The sequence below is a fragment of the Mytilus edulis genome, unplaced genomic scaffold (assembly GCF_963676685.1).
Source record: "Mytilus edulis unplaced genomic scaffold, xbMytEdul2.2 SCAFFOLD_109, whole genome shotgun sequence".
NCBI classification, from domain to species: domain Eukaryota; kingdom Metazoa; phylum Mollusca; class Bivalvia; order Mytilida; family Mytilidae; genus Mytilus; species Mytilus edulis.
In genome coordinates this window covers 22,901-44,930 of record NW_027267952.1, presented here as the reverse complement: position 1 = coordinate 44,930, position 22,030 = coordinate 22,901, and the positions used below count along the sequence as shown (strand labels likewise).

The window sequence follows — 22,030 nt, the reverse complement described above, 5'->3', positions numbered from 1 at the left end:
ACTATTTGCGTTACATGTCAGTCTATTTGCTTCATATGCAAAATCTGTCAAATACCCATCTTGATGCGCATCAATATCTTTCATCTAGTTGCTTTTTGTGTTCAGAGAAGCTCTCATGAATTTTCTAGATCTCCAGTTGACCAAATGATCGAGTAACAATTGAACAGAGATACAAAAACAAGAGGGGCATTGTTGGTTTCAGTTTAAATAAAAGTTTTGTTAATTGTTGGTTGTAAAATGCACACGAAAGAGCTTCCATATCATCAAAATGTCGAGATTTGGCAGGAATAGTTAACCCTGAAACATCCACACAAAAAGAACTTGGCAAAACTCAAATGAAGCGAGATAAAACTGACGTTTTGAAATTGGTTCAAACACTGCAAAGCTTGACAAATCCATTTGAGACATATGAGCAGTTATCAGGCTTGTCCTCGGGTACTGTTGCTTCTTCTGAAATAATGTGCGACCTTCTGAACGCGTATGAAAGGGAAAAGTTAGCATCAGACAATTTCATCAGTGGACGGCTTGTTCAAAAGTCAATCGACATTTTCAAACCAATCAAAAGACAATCATTGCTTACATTTTCAACAAAGGAAATAAAAGGTAAGCAGTAAATGGCTGATAAGGAGAATAACACATTGAAAGCAGATAGAAATATTTTTGGTCGCCTGCTTGTAATAGCCCAGTCAAGACAGTTGGATACGCGAGAGGTCCTCCAGTTTGAATTAGGTCCTCTTACATGGTCTCTTGCAAACGTTGATGGTACACCTGTAAAGAAAAATAAATCTGTCCTGGCTGGTCTTTTAGAAAAGGGCGTTGAACAAATGCAAGCTATTCCTAATGAAAGCATGTGGATATTTGATGGCATGGCAGTCATTCAATCCATCACAAGGATACCAAGTACTTTTTTCTGATTTGGCAAATGTTGTTTTTGAAACCATCCTTTCAGTTTCAAAAAGAGCTCCCCGCATTGATTTTGTCACTGGTCAGTATCCCACATTATTCATAAAAAAATTAAAACGGGATCGCAGGTCCTTGGGAGGGCAAATCATAACAATAATTTCGAGACCATCACAATCGTGTCCTCGGCAATGGAAGAACTTTGTGTCAGTTGGTAGAAACAAAGTTGCTCTTTTTGAATTCTTTGTGTCAGAATTGAGTAAACAATCCTATAGATTTACACTTGAAGGAATTGATTTATTTGTATCACATGGAAGTATGTGCCACAAAATTTCTGTTGAAAATGAAATAGTGACAAGTGTAAAATGCACTGAGCTTTTAAGCAAACAGGAAAAAGCCGACACAAAATTTGGGGAAAATGTTTGTAGAGCACTGCCTGAATTTCACGCTTTTAATGGTTGTGATTCAGTTAGTGCTTTGTCCGGTAAAGGAAAAAGAAAAGCATTCGGCGTTTTGACACGTTCTGTGGAGTTTTCAGAAGGTCTATCCCGTCTTGGTGAAACTTTTGAAGAGATAGGCGAAGAACTGTCAAAAACACTCGAGAGGTTTTTGTGTGCTATATATGGCTACAAGAATAATAACATCAATGAATTAAGATTCAGAATTTTTTGCGATGCAAAAAACATTCATTGTCATTTATTGCTCCCAACAAAAGATGCAATGTTAAAGCACATCAAACGAGCCAACTTTCAGGCAAAGATTTGGAAATCTGCTCTTCAAAACAACACGGTTCCATCGCCAAATAACCATGGTTGGATTGTTAAGAACGATTTTATCAGCATCCATTGGCTAGACCAACCGCCAGCGTTAGATGCTATATTGATACTGATAAGCTGTTCATGAAAAACTGGTTGTGCCACCAAAAGATGTTCATGTGTTCGAAAAGGTTTATCCTGTACAGAAGGCTGCAAATGTACGAATGCTTGTAGCAACAAGAATAATCAAATCGTTGATATGGCTGACGATGACGACGAAGATGATGGTGATGATAATTCGGTAGATGGCGTTGACGAAATTGAAGATGATTGATTATTCTATGGATTGACCTTCTTCATGACCTTAAAATGTGGTGATTCTGTTGTTAAAAGAACTTTAATATAGATCTTGAAACCCTGACAGTTCTTTTATTATTTTAGTACTATGTGTGTTTTTTAATGACTGTGATGTACATTGCTTATGTTTGTGTTTGTCATTGATTCCATGTTTTTTTCCCTATCTTACCTTTGAATTTTGTTCAACTGCCTTTAGTTTCTTGATGCTCTATGTTTCAATGTAAAAAATATACCTTTTTTATCAAGAAAACTAGTATGTATGCTTTGTTTCATTCAAAATTATGGATTTTAGATATAACCCTCCCCCTATTTTCTTGGTCCTATACGATTTAAAAATTAAGTAAAAATTACAATTACTTGGTTATTTTATCTTTTTTTAACCCCTTTTGGACACTTTTTCAAAAGTCTAACACCTCTTAAAATATTCTTCAGACATTACTCTTTAGATTTATGCAAAAAAATTGCGATACCCTGGGGTGTAACACAGAACTGAAATTTTACCTTACCAGCTGATGGACTAACAGGGTAAACTTATAAGTAGAAAAGTGAATCACATATTTTGTTCACATATAAAAGTAAAAGATTATTAAAAAGAATATGAAATGAATGAGACAACAGTGCACAATATATATTTTATTATAACCTATTAGGTTCGTATGGCTTCACACAGTGGTAGGTGATCTTTGGTACAATCAGTAGGAATTAAGTCCTCTGTAGTTGTCTTATTGGTGTGAACCACAGCAAAACCACAACCATGGTTATTAGTGTGTGTAGTTGAAAGGTGTCTAAACTGGCTCCGATCAATAGACTGACCATTGTGGTTCCAAATCCATTTGTGGTGTACATAATGTGCATCGGTCCAAACTCTGGTATCTGTTAAATCAATTAAATGCAGTCATATTACAGCAATGCATTTGTATATGATATATGACTACATCGTATACTGGAATGTCGACCTATTGTAATAATTATTGGTTTCATGGCTAGTTAGAATAGAATAACGCTTGATATCAAAGCGAGTTTCTCAATTTCAATGTAATAATAAACGAGCATTTTTAAATCAGTTTATGTCAAGCGATATCCAATTCTCACCTGTGGAATATGTTTCTCTTATGGTCAGCACTCTCATTTTGTTAAATAAAATATTCCACGAATTGTAGATCTAGTCTTTTGCACACATCAGTGTGACATCATATGTCCGGTTCTGGCGTTAAACTTTAACATAAGACATTTTAAAACTTTTTCGTACACTTCAAAAAGTAATAAATCTTTGTCAAAAAGAAGATTTCTATGTGAAAAGTGTGATTGATTGTAAATTATTAATAAAATCACATGTGTCCGTTGCCATGGACGAAATGTACATCCATGACCTAACGAATAGCCAATGAAAATGTCGTAACATCGTCACACAATGCTGGATAAGCCATTCAAATTAACGCAGTTTTCGTATCACTTTTTCGTATCACACTCCGTGCAGTGTGATATGAGATGCATCTGTTCATGTAAAAAATAAATATAAGGCCCCAACCGTGAGCGGATTACTTTGATAATAACCACATTTCAGATGAACGTACGAGAATAGTCAGAAATATATAATTGATACTGTTTATATATTTTTTCTTCTTTCAACTGTCAGATGCATCAAACTTTGGATTAATACAAAATACTAGAATTTCGTCGATTTATATGTATTCATTAGAATATGAATTCATGAATGTCGATCAGACAAGGATAGCAAATAATATGATACCTTCTACTGGCTAAAACTTTCCGGATATATGTGGATAGATGCAAGCTTCAGTGTACCTTACATAATAACCTTTAAATCAATAACAGGATGACGTTCCTCGAGATATTGATCTGATTTTAAGATGTTATATGTAAGTCAGTTTTATATTCTCATTTATGTTTGCATTAAATGATTATTGGTCATATATGAAAATCATATAGCGTTCAATGACGTCATTTTGACATTTTCCTGTTATTTGTGTATTGAATTGGATACAGTACAAGTTTCGTATTCATTTATTGATCAAATTTGAAATGTTCATTTCAAGCATTATAGAAACATATATAGTAAGGAACCAGTAATTTCTCATATATATAAAAAAAAAAAAAAGGAATTGTAGTATGATTGCCAATGAGACAGCAATCCACCACAGTTCGAATAAAGAGAATGTAAGCAAGTATGGGCAACAAGAAGAAAAACCCATACAAATAATCGGCTATAGAATGCCCCGACTTGAAAGATATCAAACAAAAATCAATTGACAAAACGCGTTTAATTAGTTTTTGTACAAAATATTTCTCAGATAATCGTTAGTTTTTGAATTTAAATAAAAATTAATTACAGCCTCTATTGAATTACAACTTGCAGATTTAGATCTTTAGAGAACTTTCAATAAAATTGTAATCCCGGTATCTATGATGAGTTTATTTTCAGTAATAATATGCATTGTACTCGCCTGTGTAATGGCCATGACTATGGGGAACTAGTGATGCAAATATATGTTGCATGTCGTGAAATGATGAGAAGTCTACCAGTCTTCCACAATGAGATGCACAGAATTGCTGAAATGTAAATAAGCACTCAATTGATATGGTATTCTCTGGGAAAAAGTTAGCTTATAAATTTTAGAACATGTAAATCCAAATTTTTGGTTGATTCAACAACTTTTTGTTACTTAACTTTGAGAACAAGCTCTTCATGCTGACTTTGTCCTTTATTAATATGAGACTGACTTCATATATGAACCTTTTTACGAAGAAAGAAATGAACTTCACTTTCTGCTACTTAGATAATGTTCTTTCACTAATGATTCAACATTTGGTGACTATGATGAACGTATATATCTCATCGAACTTGAGATAATGGATACGACATATACGTGTAAGTTTGCCTCATATCTGGACTTACATCTAGAAATCGACAATGTGGGTCGGATGAAACCAAAACTTTACGACAAAAGAGATGATTTCAGCTTTCCCTATTATGAACGTTCCATTTCTATGTATCAACATTCCAGCAGCGCCTGTGTACGGAGTTACATATCTTCCATTTGAAAAGATATTCCAGGGCTTTTATTTCCCATCAAGATTTCCTTGATGGAGGGTTGCTGCTTGCAAGGAGGCTATGAACCAAGAGTTCCAAGTGGTGACGTTGAATTCATTCCTTAATAAATTTTATTAATGCCATCACGAGTTGGTTGATCGTAATGTAAGTAAGTAAGTAAGTAAGTATATCATTTATTATAGTGACATGTCTAGTATATATAATATTACATAATAAGAATACAATAGTTAAATAAATTTACACCCGGCCCGTTGGACCTATAAGTCACTTTAAACCTAATGTTCAAATTTGCATTACGCAATGTGATTGTTACTTATAAAGAAGTTCCTTTCTTTTACAGAAAAATAAATATAAATATTTAGCAGTTTGTCTTTGATGAAGTGTCATTAAATTAGCAAATGTTCTATTATCAATAAAATGTCTATCAAGGTTCACTGATTCAAATAATAATTGTCTTAAATTATGGTAAGCTTTACAGTACAACAAGAAATGTTTTTCATCTTCAACAGATCCGTCATCGCAGAGAGTGCAAAATCGTTCATCAGGAGCCTCATTTTTAAATCGTCCAGTTTCAATGCGTAAGGGTAGAATACCACAGCGAAATTGTGCCATAACTGATCGTTCTTGTTTCTTAATGTTCATTTTGACGTAAAGTTCAGTCTCGTACTTCTGTTTAATAGTAATGTAAGTCCTTAATTTGGGTAGAGAAGTGATTTTACCAGTCCAATCGTTTTCACAGTATTCCATAATCTTTGTTTTAAAAATTTCAATGTTGCATAAATTTACATATTCATAGCAACTGTCCATGTCCACTTTGTGAAAAATTTCCTTCATCTGAGAGCTCCACTGGCCCGATTTATTATAGTTCCAAAGAAAAAGCTCTTTCGTTAGTCTATCATTGTCCATTTTAACAAGCCGATTCCATCTTCTAACCATAGAAATCCACCGTCTTAAAGTTGGCTGTAACCATCCTAGTTCACTGTTTAGAGAAACTACTGGTGCAAATCTGTGTAATCCCAAAAAATATCTAATAGCACGGTTTTGTACAGATTCAATGGAGTGGTATGTTTTATATCCCCAAACACCTGCGCAATAATCAATGACTGGTACAACACACGACTCGAAAAGGGTTTCAAATGTTTTAAATGCAACGTCCTTAAAATTGTGAATCTTTGATATCATCCCTCCTAGTGCCCGTCCTCCAGCTTTACCTAATGTTTCGGTGGCAATACTAAAATCCATTTTATCATTGAAAATAATGCCAAGATATTTGTAGTGACTTACATATTGCAAACTGTTTGGTCCAATCTTGAAATTAAAGTTGCTTCGTGGGACACGCTGTTTTCTAAAATGCATGACATTTGATTTTGAACAGTTATTAATAACACTAAGTCTCCATCGTTGGCACCAACTGTATAACACATCTAAGCAACGTTGCATATCATTTTCGTTCTCTGTTAGAATAACAATGTCGTCAGCATATAATAGAAGACTGATTTTCTCATTATCAAAAGGTATTCCAGTTTCTAGATCTTTTATTTCAGTAGCTAAATCGTTGACAAATAAAGCGAACAATGTAGGCGATAAATTATCCCCTTGGCGTACCCCGTTTGAACACTGGAACCAATTTGTACGATGATCATTTACGCAGACACATGATTCTGTGTCAATGTATAAGCTAGAAATAGCATTATACATGTTTCCGTCAATACCGTTTAATTGCAGTTTGTATTGTAATAAATCCCTATCTACATAATCAAATGCTTTTTGCAGGTCCACAAAGGTAGCAAATGTTGATTTCCTATCCTGAATAAGGCAATTCAAAGAAAACACATGATCCTCACATGACCTATCTCTTCTGAAACCATTTTGTTCATCAACAATTAATCCGTTGTCTTCTAAAAAATTTTGCACTCGGTTATTTAAAGTAGAACTGTAACATTTCGCAATTACCGAGAGTAAACTAATCCCTCTGTAATTCAGTGGAATTCTCGTGTCAATAGCAGAACCTTTCGGAATTGGTCGAATTAGTGCTTTCCTCCATAACGACGGAACTTTTAATGGAATATCTTTTTCGCAGTTGACAACAGATATGTTCTAATTGTCGTGACTACAATCCCATTACTGTTTCCTCGAATGTGACGTATCGAAAGAGGGACGAAAGATACCAAAGGGACAGTCAAACTCATAAATCTAAAACAAACTGACAACTCCATGGCTAAAAATGAAAAAGACAAACAGAAAAACAATAGTACACACGACACAACATAGAAAACTAAAGAATAAACAACACGAACCCCACCAAAAACTAGGGGTGATCTCAGGTGCTCCGGAAGGGTAAGCAGATCCTGCTCCACATGTGGCACCCGTCGTGTTGCTTATGTGATTACAAATCCGGTAAATAGTCTAATTCGGTAGGTCATATTCCTGAAAGGGAAGGGGATTGTAGTTACGACGTAAGGAACATATCCGATATCATTTGTGAAACGGTTATTCCATAACGGTCAACCAACTCGTGATGGCGTCCGTAAAATTTACGAAGGGATGATTTCAACTTCACCATTTGGAACTCTTGGTTTAATAGCTTCCTTGTGAGCAGCAAACCTCTATCAAGAAAATCATGATAGGAAACGCAAGCACGGGAATATCGTATCAATTGGGAGATATATACCCCGTATGCAGGTGCTGCTGGAATGTTGCTAGACTTATCACCAGGTTTGTACTAATAATACGGCGAGTGCCACATGTGGAGCAGGATTTGCTCACTCTTCCGAAGCACCTAAGATCACCCCCAGTTTTTGGTGGGTTTCGTGTTGCTCATTCTTTAGTTTTCTATTTTGTGTATTGTGTACTGTTGTTTTTTGTCGGTTATGTTCTTTTAAAGCCATTGCGTTGTCAGTTTGTTTTCGACTTATGAGTTGCAATGTCCCTTTGTTATCTTACGCCTCTCTTTTTTTTTAAATAAAACTATAGCAATTATAATCTTAGTTTTAATCATTTCATAGATTACCTTTGATTCATACCAAGTCATTTTGTGTTGACCAATCATTACACATGTTGATGAAGATGTCGTATATCCGGTTGGACAGTGTCTGTGATTATGAACACATGGATCTTAGTAAGATATGGAAAATGCAGTTATTTTGTAAAACAAATTGTTAGAATCACTTCTTTTTTAGACGAAACGCGAGTCTGACGTTCAAAATTTCAATCCTGGTATTCATGATGAGTTCATTTAAAAGAAGTTAAAAGGTACGGTCAAGAACAAAGTAAGGTTAACACGAAAAACATTAAATTTTAAAAAATAGAAACAACAGTTTCAAAATTCATCGAGATGACATTACACTCATTATAGATATCATGATTAAAAGTGTGTACGCATTACGTACGAATCGTCTATAAAACACTCAGTCAGTGACACAAAGGCGAAAACCTAAATTTGTTGTGTGTCCTTATCCGCTACACACTTATTTCCTATATATATTAGTATATGTATATTGTATGAATATCTTTACACTCCGTATGAACCTTATATTTATTATATTTACAAATATACGGAACATTCTTTATATGTCCAATCTGCTATTCACGTCACCGACAAAACAGTTTTAGTATAGTACTAATTGTGACAATAGATTGAAAAAGATACTGTTAGTAATTCCCTCTCAAATAACCAAGTAAGGAACTTTCTACGAAACATTAATGGTGCTTATTAAAACCCAGATATTTCGTTTGGATAATGATGAAACTGAAACTATTATAATAACAATTATAATTTAGGCATTTCTATAGAAACACTCAGGACAAAATCTAAAAGATGTAAAATTCTACGGTAATATGAATATCTGAAATTCTTTATTAGGAACTTAGGCCACACCAATTTAATTTCTTGTTCTACGGATTTTTGGGGCGAGCGAGCGATTTGAAAATTTAAATAAAAAAAATATTTAATTTGCAAATTTTTGAGGCGAAGCTTGAAAAGTAGAGGCGAGCGATTATAATTTTTTTTTTGTAAACATAAAATAGTAGGTTTTGACAATATTAAAGCTTGATTTATCACTTGTACTTTGACATTTCTTTAATTTCTGAAGTATTTTTTCCCTGTTCACCAAGAAATAATTAAATCTGGTCTATGTATGACATGTATGTGTGACTGACAATGAGACAATTCTCCATCCAAGTAATAATCAGTTTGGGGAGAACCCCTTAATGTTATAAATATCCCTTTTACATGTTTTATGAGGGATCAATATAAGTTATAATATATTTGTTTGTACAAAAGGGCTCATATTTTCTCAAAGAACTATATATCTATCTGGTATTAAATGGTCAAAACATGTCCAAGAATTTTGTAATATTTCTGGACTTTAACCATGTTAACACATTTACTTTAACAGTTTAATATTATTCAAAATAAGTGGACCACTCTTTTAGAAAAAGTTGTTTAAAATATGATGTAACTCTCCTCTTTTTGGGTACAAAATTCTAAGTTTTCAAAGGTTTTGTATAGAAGAACTATACAAATCCTTGGTATTTCTATTTTCTTTTCTACATCAGTAAAATGACCCCTTGTCCATGTTGTCTGAGGGAGGGTTGTTCTCAACCTGATATAAATAACAAACACAGGTCAAAGTACGGCCTTTTACGCAGGGCTTTGATACAGACCAAACAGCAGGCTATAAAGGACCCAAAATTATTAGCGTACACAATTCGAACAGGAAAACCAACGATCTAATTTATATATCATGTACATCCAAACGGGAAAAATTATACCAATGAACAACATTACCAAACGATAACTGCTGAACGACAGGCCCCTCAATCAATCAGGACAGGTGCATAAACATGCAGAGGCTATGGATAGTTTTGTTTCGCCAACATACAATATAATTGCAGTTGAAGGCAAATCCTTCAGAAGTTCTTTGTACTTTATTCTAACAACGCCATGTTTTGATAGGGAATATAAGTAAGGGGGAAAGTAACCAATGTTTGTTCTTAACTCCGGTATTTCCGCTGATATAGATTTATATCGGAGATACAAATCCTTGATCGGAGCACTCCCGCTTTGGATAAGTAGGTTTCATGCTGAAACAAATATTCTCACAGATATTTACAAAGTGTGCTGGGGTGCTTTTATGTTTAAAATCGTTATATACAGGTTAGACTGTGATTTTAAAAACAAATGTTGATATCTTTTTATAATGTTTACAAAAAAAACGGTGCGGGAAATGGACATGATTACATTTCCGGATGCGGGAAGCGGGAATATAAAAAAAATAAAAAAATTCTGTTTTGAAATAAATAGGTGCGGGCGGGTCCGTCGAACAAGGAATCAAATTGGTGTGGCCTTACTTACATATTTTTGAACAATATTACAAAACTTTCCAAACTATCAGGTTGTACTGTAAAGTTGTATGGGTTTGGTTTTTTCCATTTCTATGGTTGACCTGTTTGTTATGTTATATTTTTGTCTTTGATAGGTTATGTTTTTTGCGGTTTTATCTTAATTAAGCGCAAAATAATTGAAAGGAATTGAATTAAACTTGAAATGAAGCTTCTTTAGATCAAGAGAAGTTATCTGGGGAAATATTGTTAATTATTTTTTTTCTGATTTGCATCTTTTACTGATAGGAATATTTATTTATGTTTTTATTTTTTTGGCAGTTAACATGCATTTCAACTCAATTAGTGGTTAACGATTTATAAGCTTGTGAGATATCTATGATATGACAAAATTTATTAAAGTTTATATATGTAAATCGAAATAAAAATGCAATACCACACAGAGCAGAATTTGGATATATGTTTTTCTTTTTCATTTCTGGAATATTTTACCAATAATGGACTTCGTTTATGTCTGTCATATTTGTTTTTCGTAAATTATTTTGTCAAAAATTATGCAATTATTTTTTTTTAATTGAATTGTTTCATATTTTTTATAGCCAACCATACGGTATGGGTTTATCTCATTGTTAAATGCCGTACGGTTGCCTATAATTGCTAACTTCCACTTCATTCGAACTTTGGTGGATAGTTGTCTTATTGGCAATCATACCACATCTCCTTATTTTTATATTAGTTTTGAGCAGGCAACATACCACTTTTCACTCTGTAAACAGCGAGTCTTTTGGAAGCACAAGATTTTTCATAATGTGTCAAATGTGTGGTTTTGAGCTTTTGTCAGACTTTTAAGTCGGTAGTCTGTAAAGAAATTAGGCCAAACTATTGTTAGAACTTCATAGAACATCCTTGGCAATGTGATAATGATAATTTAATCAAATATTAAGAGAGGTTTAAAGAATGTTCCCTCTTTAGTATACATCTGGTTATTTATTGACAAATATACTATGTCAATATGAAAGTTGTTTATGATGATTATCATACAATGAATGTTTTTTTATTGCAATAATATTAAATCGATTGCATGCAACGAAATATTGCGATTTCCAAGATAATACTACGTATTAAATATTGATGATGTCTTACTAGTAGGTTTATGTGTTGTCGTTGGGTGGTATTTGTCAAAATGGTCGTTACACAGGTCTGTTTTACAACATCCTCCTTTTAAAGCAAATCCATCTCGTCTTCCAAAGATATTTGCAGTACTTGCTTTGAACCTTGCACACAACTTGTAAAGGACGAAAGAAAAATAGGATAGTTTTACAGGTTGATAATGTATTATTCCAACTATATGCGTGTTTAATTCGAAAACAGAATTTTTGAAAACACAGGTTCACTATACATGTACTAATAAAATTAATGCATAATAAGAACATTGCAACTCTTCATTCATGCAAGGTTTAATCTTAGCTTCGACGTTGGCCAGGTGTCAAATTTTAGAATGACTATTTTAAATATTATCGACTTTTGACTCCGGATTACATAATTTTTCGACAGGTACCGACTCTGTTGAAGGACATCCTGATACTGCGCAAAATCCAAAAAAATAATTTTCCCCAAAACTGTACTATTTGTAAGCTTGATTTTACTTGTTTAAGTTGTTCTTACCTGACTAAATACCAGGATGTCTTAAAACAGAGTAGGTCGCCTGTCGATAAAAAATAAATTCCGGAGTCAAAAGTTGGAAATATGAAAAAAGTCTATTGATGTTTATGCATTTATATCGCTAAGTATGTGGCGAATTCTGGTTGTCAACCCACATTTAAGATTTTTTATGGCAGCATATAGGCTGATTTTGTGTTGCGAATTGTTAATCTAATATGCTGTAAACGTTCCAATAAAATCCATACCATTATGACCTTTACTATAATCATTAAAACTCCATCAAAGACATGAACAAAAAACGGGGGTAAAATTTTATGATTCAAGTTAGCTCTTTTATTTGTATTCTTGATCATTATTTCAAGATGTACTTAGTTAATAATTTCTTTCTACCTGTTCTTCAATACAGCCTACTCTATAAACTGGTTTCAGGTCAGCGCTCAGAGTCTCCAATGTAAAACATTCCTATTGGTATAAATGTGTAATAGTCAGATATTAAATCGTTAAAAGAAAATTAATGAGATGTTGAATAAAAAAAGAAAAAGTCATTGGTAATTAAAAAAGTTAAAAGACAAAAACATGCACCCCAAAGAAAATCAGTGAGAGGTCAATCAGTTGTTTTGAAAATTGACACCTGCAAACAATGGAAGATCGCTAGGGGTCACTTGAATATAATTTGTGTGCTCCGAATTTCATTCTCCAATCAAAAGTTGATACACGTGCTACTAAGACTGTAAATTGCGTCACTTATTCATGCTTGGATATCTTTTAATTTACGTTCCTGTGTGTGTATGTAGAAGACTATGTTATCGTCGTTTTTCAACGAAACTTTTCTCATTTCTTTGATATTTTTTTTATCACAATAAAATAAAATTGAAACTAATTGAATACAAAAGATGGAATATTTGTATTCCACATCTTTTTTTGAGAAACAATAAAATATCTTAAACTCGTGAAAGAGCTTAACACTTCGTCGACAATATTGAATTCAATATTATTCTCAAGTTAAAAAAGAGGGACACGAAAGCTACCAAGGGGACAGTCAAACTCATAAATCTAATATAAACTGACAACGCCATGGCTAAAAATGATAAAGACAAACAAACAACAGCACACATGACACAACATAGAAAACTAAAGAATAAACAACTATGTAAAATTTGCGGATGATACCAAAGCATATTTAACCTCATAAGTCGAAAACGAAATGACAATGCAATGGCAAAACCGACTAACGACCAAACGACAATTATAGTCTACGAAAACTAGAGCAACAAGAACTCCTCCAAAACTTGGGGGATCTCAGGTCCTCCGGAAGGGTAGGCATATTGATTAAATAAATCAATTTTACCCTACATGACTTATTTGTAAAGTAAAACACTACTTGCTAATGCTAACATATACTGATTAAACTTAGCAATATTCGAATCGTATTCCAGTATTACAGTTATAAGTTTTGAGTAGGTACATCGTTCTTAAAAATTAAGTTTGCTGATGAATATTAAACTACTATTATTAATATACAAAACAGACTGCTTAAATATGTTTTTTTTTTCTCTAATTTGAATGGATAGAAGGACTTACCATTGTGAACAATATCAATACTGATTTCATATTTATCCTACCGTTTACATAACGTTATTGGTCTCTCTTTATAGTCAAAAATACATGTTGTATAATGTAATTGATGGTTAAGATTGTTCTTATCAAGAAAACCCTGTTTGGAAAGTTTAAAATTAACTTACATGTCCGGAATGGCAGACATTTGTAGAGTTACAGTCGTCGACATTATTAATATCATTGCAGGTGTAACAGTTAACTGCAAATAAAGGACAGCATAGGAATAGAGCTTCGATTACGAATTATTCAATCAACGTTCAAAATAGACGTTACTATGCATGTATACATCCTGAATAACTTCACAGAAACTCAGTAAGAAATGTAACCTAGTGTCTTGTTTCCATAGAAATGGGATACTTTTAAATATATTCAATTTAAAATCATCAATAAGAAAGGGCATTGTTGCGTTTTTTATTCATCCCGTGCTCCAAACAGGTTTAATTGACAAGAGCAGGTCTTGAAGGCATAAAACTTTACTCAGTGCTTGGAGCACAAAACTCATGCTCGAAACATGAAATTCAGCAATTTGATTGGTTGATTTTCGAGTCTGAGTACGAAAATCATGCTCGAAAGTTTTATGACCGTGAGGTTTGATGTTTGTCAATTTCTGAAGAAATTCTTTTTTTTTCAAATCTTGAAAGTTATGTTTTTTTTTTAAATAATGCTGTTTTATAATCAATTAAACGCAAACTCAAATAAGCATAGTTAACATCACCACATAATAAGATAACTTTGCGATAAGGATGAGTGTCTTTGGAAATAAAACTATATTTTATTCTAGTATGATATCAATTTCTAACTGAAAAACAAAGATACTTTTACACTCAAAGTCATTGATGACCATCAATGTATACCATCCTATGAAATAATAACTATAAAAAAAAAGTTCATTGATAACTTGTAGCAATAAAGGCAACAGTAGTATATCGCTGTTCAAAACTCGTAAATCTATGGACAAAAAACAAAATCGGAATAACAAACCTAAACTGAGGGAAACGCATTAAATACAAGAGGAGAACGACGACACAACAGAAACGGACTAAGCATTAGACAAAATCCGATGAGAATAACAAATATAACATCAAAACCAAATACATGAATTTGGGATAGAAAAGTACCGTGACACGTCCTATAGTAATGTGAATTCACACTAAAATATAAGAGAAAACAAACGACACAACGGAATGACTTTAAAAAAAGTCATGTATGAGTAGATAATGGATGAATTATATGGACGTCAATATTATACTTCCAAGGTAAGATTAAGAGATTAAGGATTTTAAGTTAGGCTTAACGTACGTTAGACTCTTTTTTACAATTGCAAAGTAAATTAACCGTTCGATACGATAACGTACGTACAATAAATGACTAACGTATACCAAACTACATATTAACACAAAGGGCAATTCTAAAACTAATCTCTATTGTATCAAATTCTCATTTGTTTTTCCAAGACAGATGTGACATTTGAAAGGTTACTTACAGCATTTTCCACACATACGTGGACAAATATTCGACGAAAGACCGTCTTTACTGCATATAAGGTTACTGCTGGATTTTAGTCTGTGACAGGCAACATCGTCTAGATTTTCGCAAGCATTTGGATCAGCAGTGGTATTTACGGACATATCTACAATAAAATGTGTTGTCCTAACTACAATTTTGTAAAATTGTAGTTGTCAACTTCTTAGCTTATTAATTATCACCGGGGACATTTTAACGCATTGATAGATAAAGGCAACAGTAGTATACCGCTGTTCAAAACTCATAAATCCATGGACAAAAAACAAAATCGGGATAACAAACTAAAACCGAGGGAAACGCATTAAATATAAGAGGAGAACAACGACATAACACTAAAATGTAACACATATAGACAAAATCCCACGAGAATAACAAATATAACATATATATATAACATCAAAACCAAATACATGAATTTGAGATAGACAAGTACCGTGACACGTCTTATCGCAATGTGAATTTACACTCAAAAATAAGAGAAAACAAACGACACAACGTTATAATGTAATACACACAGAAACGAACTATAATATAACAATGACCATATTCCTGACTTGGTACAGGGCATTTTTAAAGGAAAAAATGGTGGGTTGAACCTGGTTTTGTGGCATGCCAAACCTCGCACTTTTATGGCCATGTGAAATATAACATCAAAATGACAACACAGGACTACAATATAAATAAATTGGAGAACACAATTGACAAAGAATCACACGAACAACAGCCAACAAAAGGCAACAAGTTCAAAATTTTCATACGCCAGAAGTGTATTTTGTCCACACAAGACCTATGTGTGACGCACAGATACAAAAGTTTGAAAGCCGAAACGATAGGTCATTTTAGCAAGAACAATGACCGTTTTAGCCTCAAAGTATAGTATAGCCCATGTAAGCGTCAGTTTTTTTTTTTTACCAATTTTTAAGGAAAAATAAAACTATCAATGCCGATTTTTTCGGCAGAAATTTCAATAGTATCTAGATAGCACAATATAAAAATATTATGTCCATAAAACTTCAACACTGAAAGTCTAAAAAGTTAATTCAAATGTTTTATTGTCAATGTACGTACCAATAAACGTACATAATGGGCTATTGACATATCTCATATTAAAAAACAATTAAAAAAATTGTAATATGAACTATTCCTTTCTTTTTATCATGTCTAGATCGACGAGCGAATCATCCATTCTTTTCATTTTCATATAAATTATTGTTTGTAATTTGATTATACTAGTAGTATCAAGAAAACGAAATATGATGCGACTGTCATACAAGTGAGAGGTTTAGCGCTATAAAACCAGGTTCAATCCACCATTTTCAGGAAATGACTGTACCAAGTCAGGAATATGACATTTGTTGTCCATTCGTTTGATGTGTTTTATCATTTGAATTTTCCATTTGATTAGGGACTTTCCGTTTTGGATTTTCCTCGGAGTTCAGTATTTTTGTGATTTTACTTTTTACATGCACAAACATTACTTTAAGGCTCTTGAAATATACTAAATAGATTCATTCTCAGACTTGAAGTTATTTAACGTACTTGATGGTGAAGGTGTTGGTGGTATTTCTTGAGATAAAATTACCAATGGTAGCTGGTTATTACAATTGTCAGTTGTGCAACATGCGCCGTTAACATCTACATTTCTTTTTCTGTTCTCTGGACCAAAATATTGCTGGCATTTCTGTGTAAGGTATTTTAATATAAATTTTAAATGCAGTTGATATGATTCGAATTTTCTGATTATATTAGTGTAAAACAAACATCCTGCTCCATAAAGGTTTCTTTTTTAACATAATAATCAAGATAAAATGTCAAATTGAAGAAAAAAAAAGTTTACTAAATCATACACGCTTACTTCAAAAAGACAGTAAAATAAACTGAAGGCCCATACACACAGACGGTATTGCCATTTTTGTTTTTGAATGCAGTCTACATTTTTTAACATGAATGATTAAATCGACAATATTGTGCAAATTATGCTCAACGTCATCTTAACTAAAAAATTTAGTCGATATGTTAAGAAGAGAGCTCGATTGCATTACTAAATTGTTCGGGATACACGTCATCTAATCTGTTTTTTCTTACCCTGCTTTCACAAAAGAAGAGGGTTCTTTATACTAGCTTTTTCTTTAGACGTATATATTATTGTTTAGGGGCCAGCTGAACCCAACATTTGGATGTTGGTTTTTTTTTTGCTGTGTTGAAGACCTATTGGTGGCCTTTAGCTGTTGTATGCTCTTTTGTCGGGTATATGTCAATTCTTCCTTTCCATTCTCATTCTTATTATTGCGGGCTAAGGACTATGAAAATACAATCGATCACACAATCTACTAGAATCACCTGTCTACAACTGTTTCATATATTCAGTGTTAAAACAAATAAGAAATATATGAAAACACGTCAATGAGGCAGCAACCCAACCCAACGACATTATTTGTTTAACTTAAAAGATATCTATAAACTCTCTTGTCCGTATAAACAACCAAGAACACAAAACAATACTTACACTTTTTTCAGCACATCCCATTTTATAGACTTCTGAGAAATCATTAGTAAATGTTTGTGTAGTAAAACAATACTAGAAGAGAAAAGCTAAATTAAACAATATCTACAGCTAAACTATTAAGATTTGTACTTTAATATTTGGCAATCGTGCTGAAAGTTTGATAATTTTTTTAAATTCACACAAATATTAAAGGTGCAATAAAGACATTTTTGTTTGTTCACAACTGACAATTGCAGAACTCCAGACACATGTATGTTGAAACAGAACTTTGATCATTGTTCTTTTACGGATATCACCTATCTAACGTTTTATGTCTATTTATCATCAAAATATTTTCCTATGAACGTACCAAGTAAATGTTTGTTATTCAAGTAGTTTGTCTGTATTAGAGTCTAAGACTTTTCAACATTTGGCATTTGAAATGATATAACAGTTTTATAACTCGAATTTTGACCTCCTAAAAGGATACATACATGATCCATGGTTGGACAGGCAACAAGATGTGTACAGTTTGATGGGTCGTCAACTGCAGGACACTGGTAACATTTTACGGCTATGTAAAGCAATCATAACGTATAAGTTATTGTTCGAAAAATAAGAAGAATATTCATCAAGGAGGATGTTAGATATATGGTAGCACTACAACCATACATTGTTTACTGTTAATGCGCTATAATAAAATACAATGTAGTATTATTCTAGAAAATACATGTTTAGAAGATTTTTCGGAGGTAAATAGGGTTTTAATTTAGAAAACTTATATTTCATTTCATTTTAATTTGATTTATTAATTCTATTTTCAGTTGTAGATTTTACTTTTGCTGAAAGTAATGTGACTGTGTATTATGTTTTGTATTTCAATTATTCAAAGCATGCGCGGAACAATTAACAATATCAATGTGACACCATGAACAATGAAAAGATCACATCCAATACATCACAGAATGGAAATTATCATATACTATTACGAAAAACAAGCAGTGTCACAGTACTATTTATTATACAAGAGTTGAAAACAGAATAGAGCATACATAGTGATCGAGACATGAGCCTACTCAATATAATAATTAAGAAAAGAACATCAACATATGAAACAATTGTCTAGACAAACAAGAACGAATGTGGAAAGAATGGAAAGTATCAATGTGACAGCAATCTAACAATACAATGAACGACAAACCAAATAGCATTTAGAGGAAAACATATTACGTGTTTTAAACAAATAAACATAAAGTAAGGTACATGCACGAGGACATTCAATTTAATGTTCACTTGTTGATACTATACAGTAAAGATGAACGTACTGAATCAAATGTGATTTGTGGTGAACTTTAAATCATTTCTTTGTCATTTAGAAGAGTTATGAACACCGTTTTGAATTGTTAGAAGTTAATGGATTATCTGTGTCACAGAGGACTATGGCTATGTTCATGGTATCTCGTTGATCTAAATTCATTCATTTTATCACAGAAACTACGAAGTGACCTCATAATAAACATATAAGCAGAAAAATGCCCACATACATACGTAGTATACAAGAGAGGATCGAAAGATACCAAAGGGACAGTCAAACTCATAAATCTGAAACAAACTGACAACGCCATGGCTAAAAATGAAAAAGACAAACAAAAACAGCACACATGACACAACATAGAAAACTAAAGAATAAACAACATGAACTCCCAAAATAACTAGGGGTCATACACGTGTAAGTGGAGACGTTACCACATAACGTACACTATACATATCATACAATATAGCAGAAAAGTGGGTACATTATATATAATTATAGTAGAGACACAGAAATATATATTTGAGTACAGAAGTTTGCGTACAGTACAGAAGTGATTACACAATATTCATACTTATCATAAAGTGACCGCATGGTAGTCGTTATTTTCAGAGAAGATCTACAAACATAAGATTCTGTAACTACTTACGGCATCTTCCGCAGAACCTTGTACAAACGGCAGACAGATCTGAGTCACTACATAAATCAGGTCGTTTAATGGCTAATAGTTCGCATGCTTTCGTATCTACATCTTCACAAACAGCTGCCAAGGATCCAAGAACGAAACTGGCTACAATGCGATAAGTGTATATTTTTTTATAACCACTCAGTCCTCAAACTTCAAATATATTTCGATAGTGTCTCCTCGGTAATGTTCACATCAAAAATATTCAAAATACAAAAATACAAACGTTGAAAAGATAATAAAACCAAAAAGAATCAACAGTTAAGCCAAACTCGGAGAAGTCATCAGAGCTTTGCATGATGTGGATACGTTCATAAGTCTTCTAAATAATTTCGGAATTTTTTAAACATCAAATTTTAATAATTAGCAAGCTATGATTAAATTATAGATTTAAGTGAACAAACATCACTGTGATATATAAAACGACAATCCCTGACTTGGCCATGCACACTAGCATACGTTTAGCTGTTATTGAGTAAATAAACCTCTCTTTCGTATCAATCATCAACATAAGATCAATGGAATAAAAAAGAGAAGGAAGATGTCGAGTTGACATTCAAGAGAATCAAAACTCTAAAGATTACACAAAATACAACAAAGAAAACTATAGACTGATCAACACAAACCCAAACGAAAAATGAGGGTGATGTCAAAAGCTCCGGAGAGTAAGCAGATACTGTTTCACTAGCGGCAGATACAATCGATAAATGAAACAACATCTTTAGCAAACAAAGATTAATCTTAACCTTAAGGGCATACGATACAGTTACAGTGAAGGTAATGACGTTGCTAACGTAAAATGTTTTTTTCGCGACGTCAAACTCTGACATATCGGGAAAAGATGCATTTTTCGACTGATTTTTATCATTCAAACTGATTTAATTTGAAAACGAGTGCATGGACCCCTATTTTTTAAAACAGCAATTTGTTTCATTTTGCAAGGAGGTTATGTGACCCAAATTTTATAAAACTGTAAATAGCGCAATTTTTTTAATTTTGATAAACATGCAGCAAAAAATGACGTTTTTTCCTCTATTCATGAACATTAAATTTTGACAAATATAGAGTTATTTCGGAATAAAAATTGCATAATTTTTAATGATACTTATAAAATGCAGAAATTACCGATTATTTAACAAAAACCATTTTGTGTTTATCTTTTAAAACAAAAAAGTTATGTCTTTCTTTCGAAAAAGAAAATACGGACACAAATCTGAATTTTAAGCAAATATACAAAATTTCGACCTTATTTTACTCAAAAAGTAGCACATGAAGGTATATTTTTTATTACATATTTGATTTAATCAGGTAAAAAATAGCCTATATGCAAATTTTCATCAACTTGTAAATACAGGTTAAAAACTGTATCGTATGCCCTTAATTGACACAGATTCTGTATCTGTGACATTATTATCACACCTTTTAAGCAAATAATTAAGCACTTTATAGAAATGGTGCTAACATGAACCAGAAATGCTTGATAGAAGCAACCCTCTATAAATGCAGTTCATAAAATTATTGTACAATATGTGCACTAAATGATAAGGCAATTACATGTTCAAATTATTAATCTGCAAAACTAAACGATTTTACATATGAATCCATATTAACATACAGTTGAATTTATGCTTACCAAAAATTAAAACTTGATTTGCTTCAAACATTTTATGGCCTTTGATAGGGAATTATAAGCTTGTAGATTCTTATCTACATTATTTCTCTGTTAGAATTGGGTTAATATGTCTTTATCTTAATGATTTACTATTGTATCGTGTATACTTGTTCATATCTATATCAACTAAATTTAAAGCGAAAATATCATATAAGTCAGTTTGTTTACATGGTCAAAGTATGAACATAGGTCATTTCTGATCAAAATAGATGGATGCCATTCGGAAAGTTTGCGGTTTTTTTTTCCAACTCATCTATGTATATTTATGTACATTCAGTCAACATTTCTCAAAAAGTTAAATTTTGGCTTAAGTAGAAAAAACACGTTCAGAATCTATTCGTCTGGTTTGTCCAATCCCATCCTCGACCGTTTTTTCGTCTATGTCTGATAATTTCTATCTTATTCAAAATAAGCATACATAATTTTAATTGAAATATATTATGTAGTTACTTCACATGTATCATCTTATTAATATATCTAGGTAGTGCCTCTCTAAATATTATAATATGACACCGTGCAATCTGACAATATTGCTGTGGAAATACATCTGTAATAGAGACCGTTTTCATTTTAACCACATCAAAATGTCGTAACGATAACTTCTGACTAAAAACTAAAATAGATTTGTGAAGTCAGAGGGCAAAC

At 32.6% G+C, this 22,030-nt stretch overlaps 1 protein-coding gene across 1 annotated transcript; it reads right to left on the bottom strand.

The window, feature by feature from the left end:
* Positions 1 to 2,630: 2,630 nt before the first annotated feature.
* LOC139506293 (uncharacterized) lies at positions 2,631 to 21,427 on the bottom strand. The gene is made up of 12 exons (XM_071295434.1): positions 21,347 to 21,427; positions 19,678 to 19,818; positions 18,211 to 18,290; positions 17,738 to 17,809; positions 16,771 to 16,912; positions 15,191 to 15,337; positions 13,833 to 13,906; positions 12,481 to 12,552; positions 11,572 to 11,713; positions 8,096 to 8,199; positions 4,478 to 4,583; positions 2,631 to 2,885 (listed from the first exon to the last, which is right to left on the bottom strand). The coding sequence occupies exons 1-12, from the start codon at positions 21,375 to 21,377 to the stop codon at positions 2,659 to 2,661; spliced, it is 1,338 nt and encodes a 445-aa protein (XP_071151535.1). The 5' UTR covers positions 21,378 to 21,427; the 3' UTR covers positions 2,631 to 2,658.
* Positions 21,428 to 22,030: the final 603 nt, after the last annotated feature.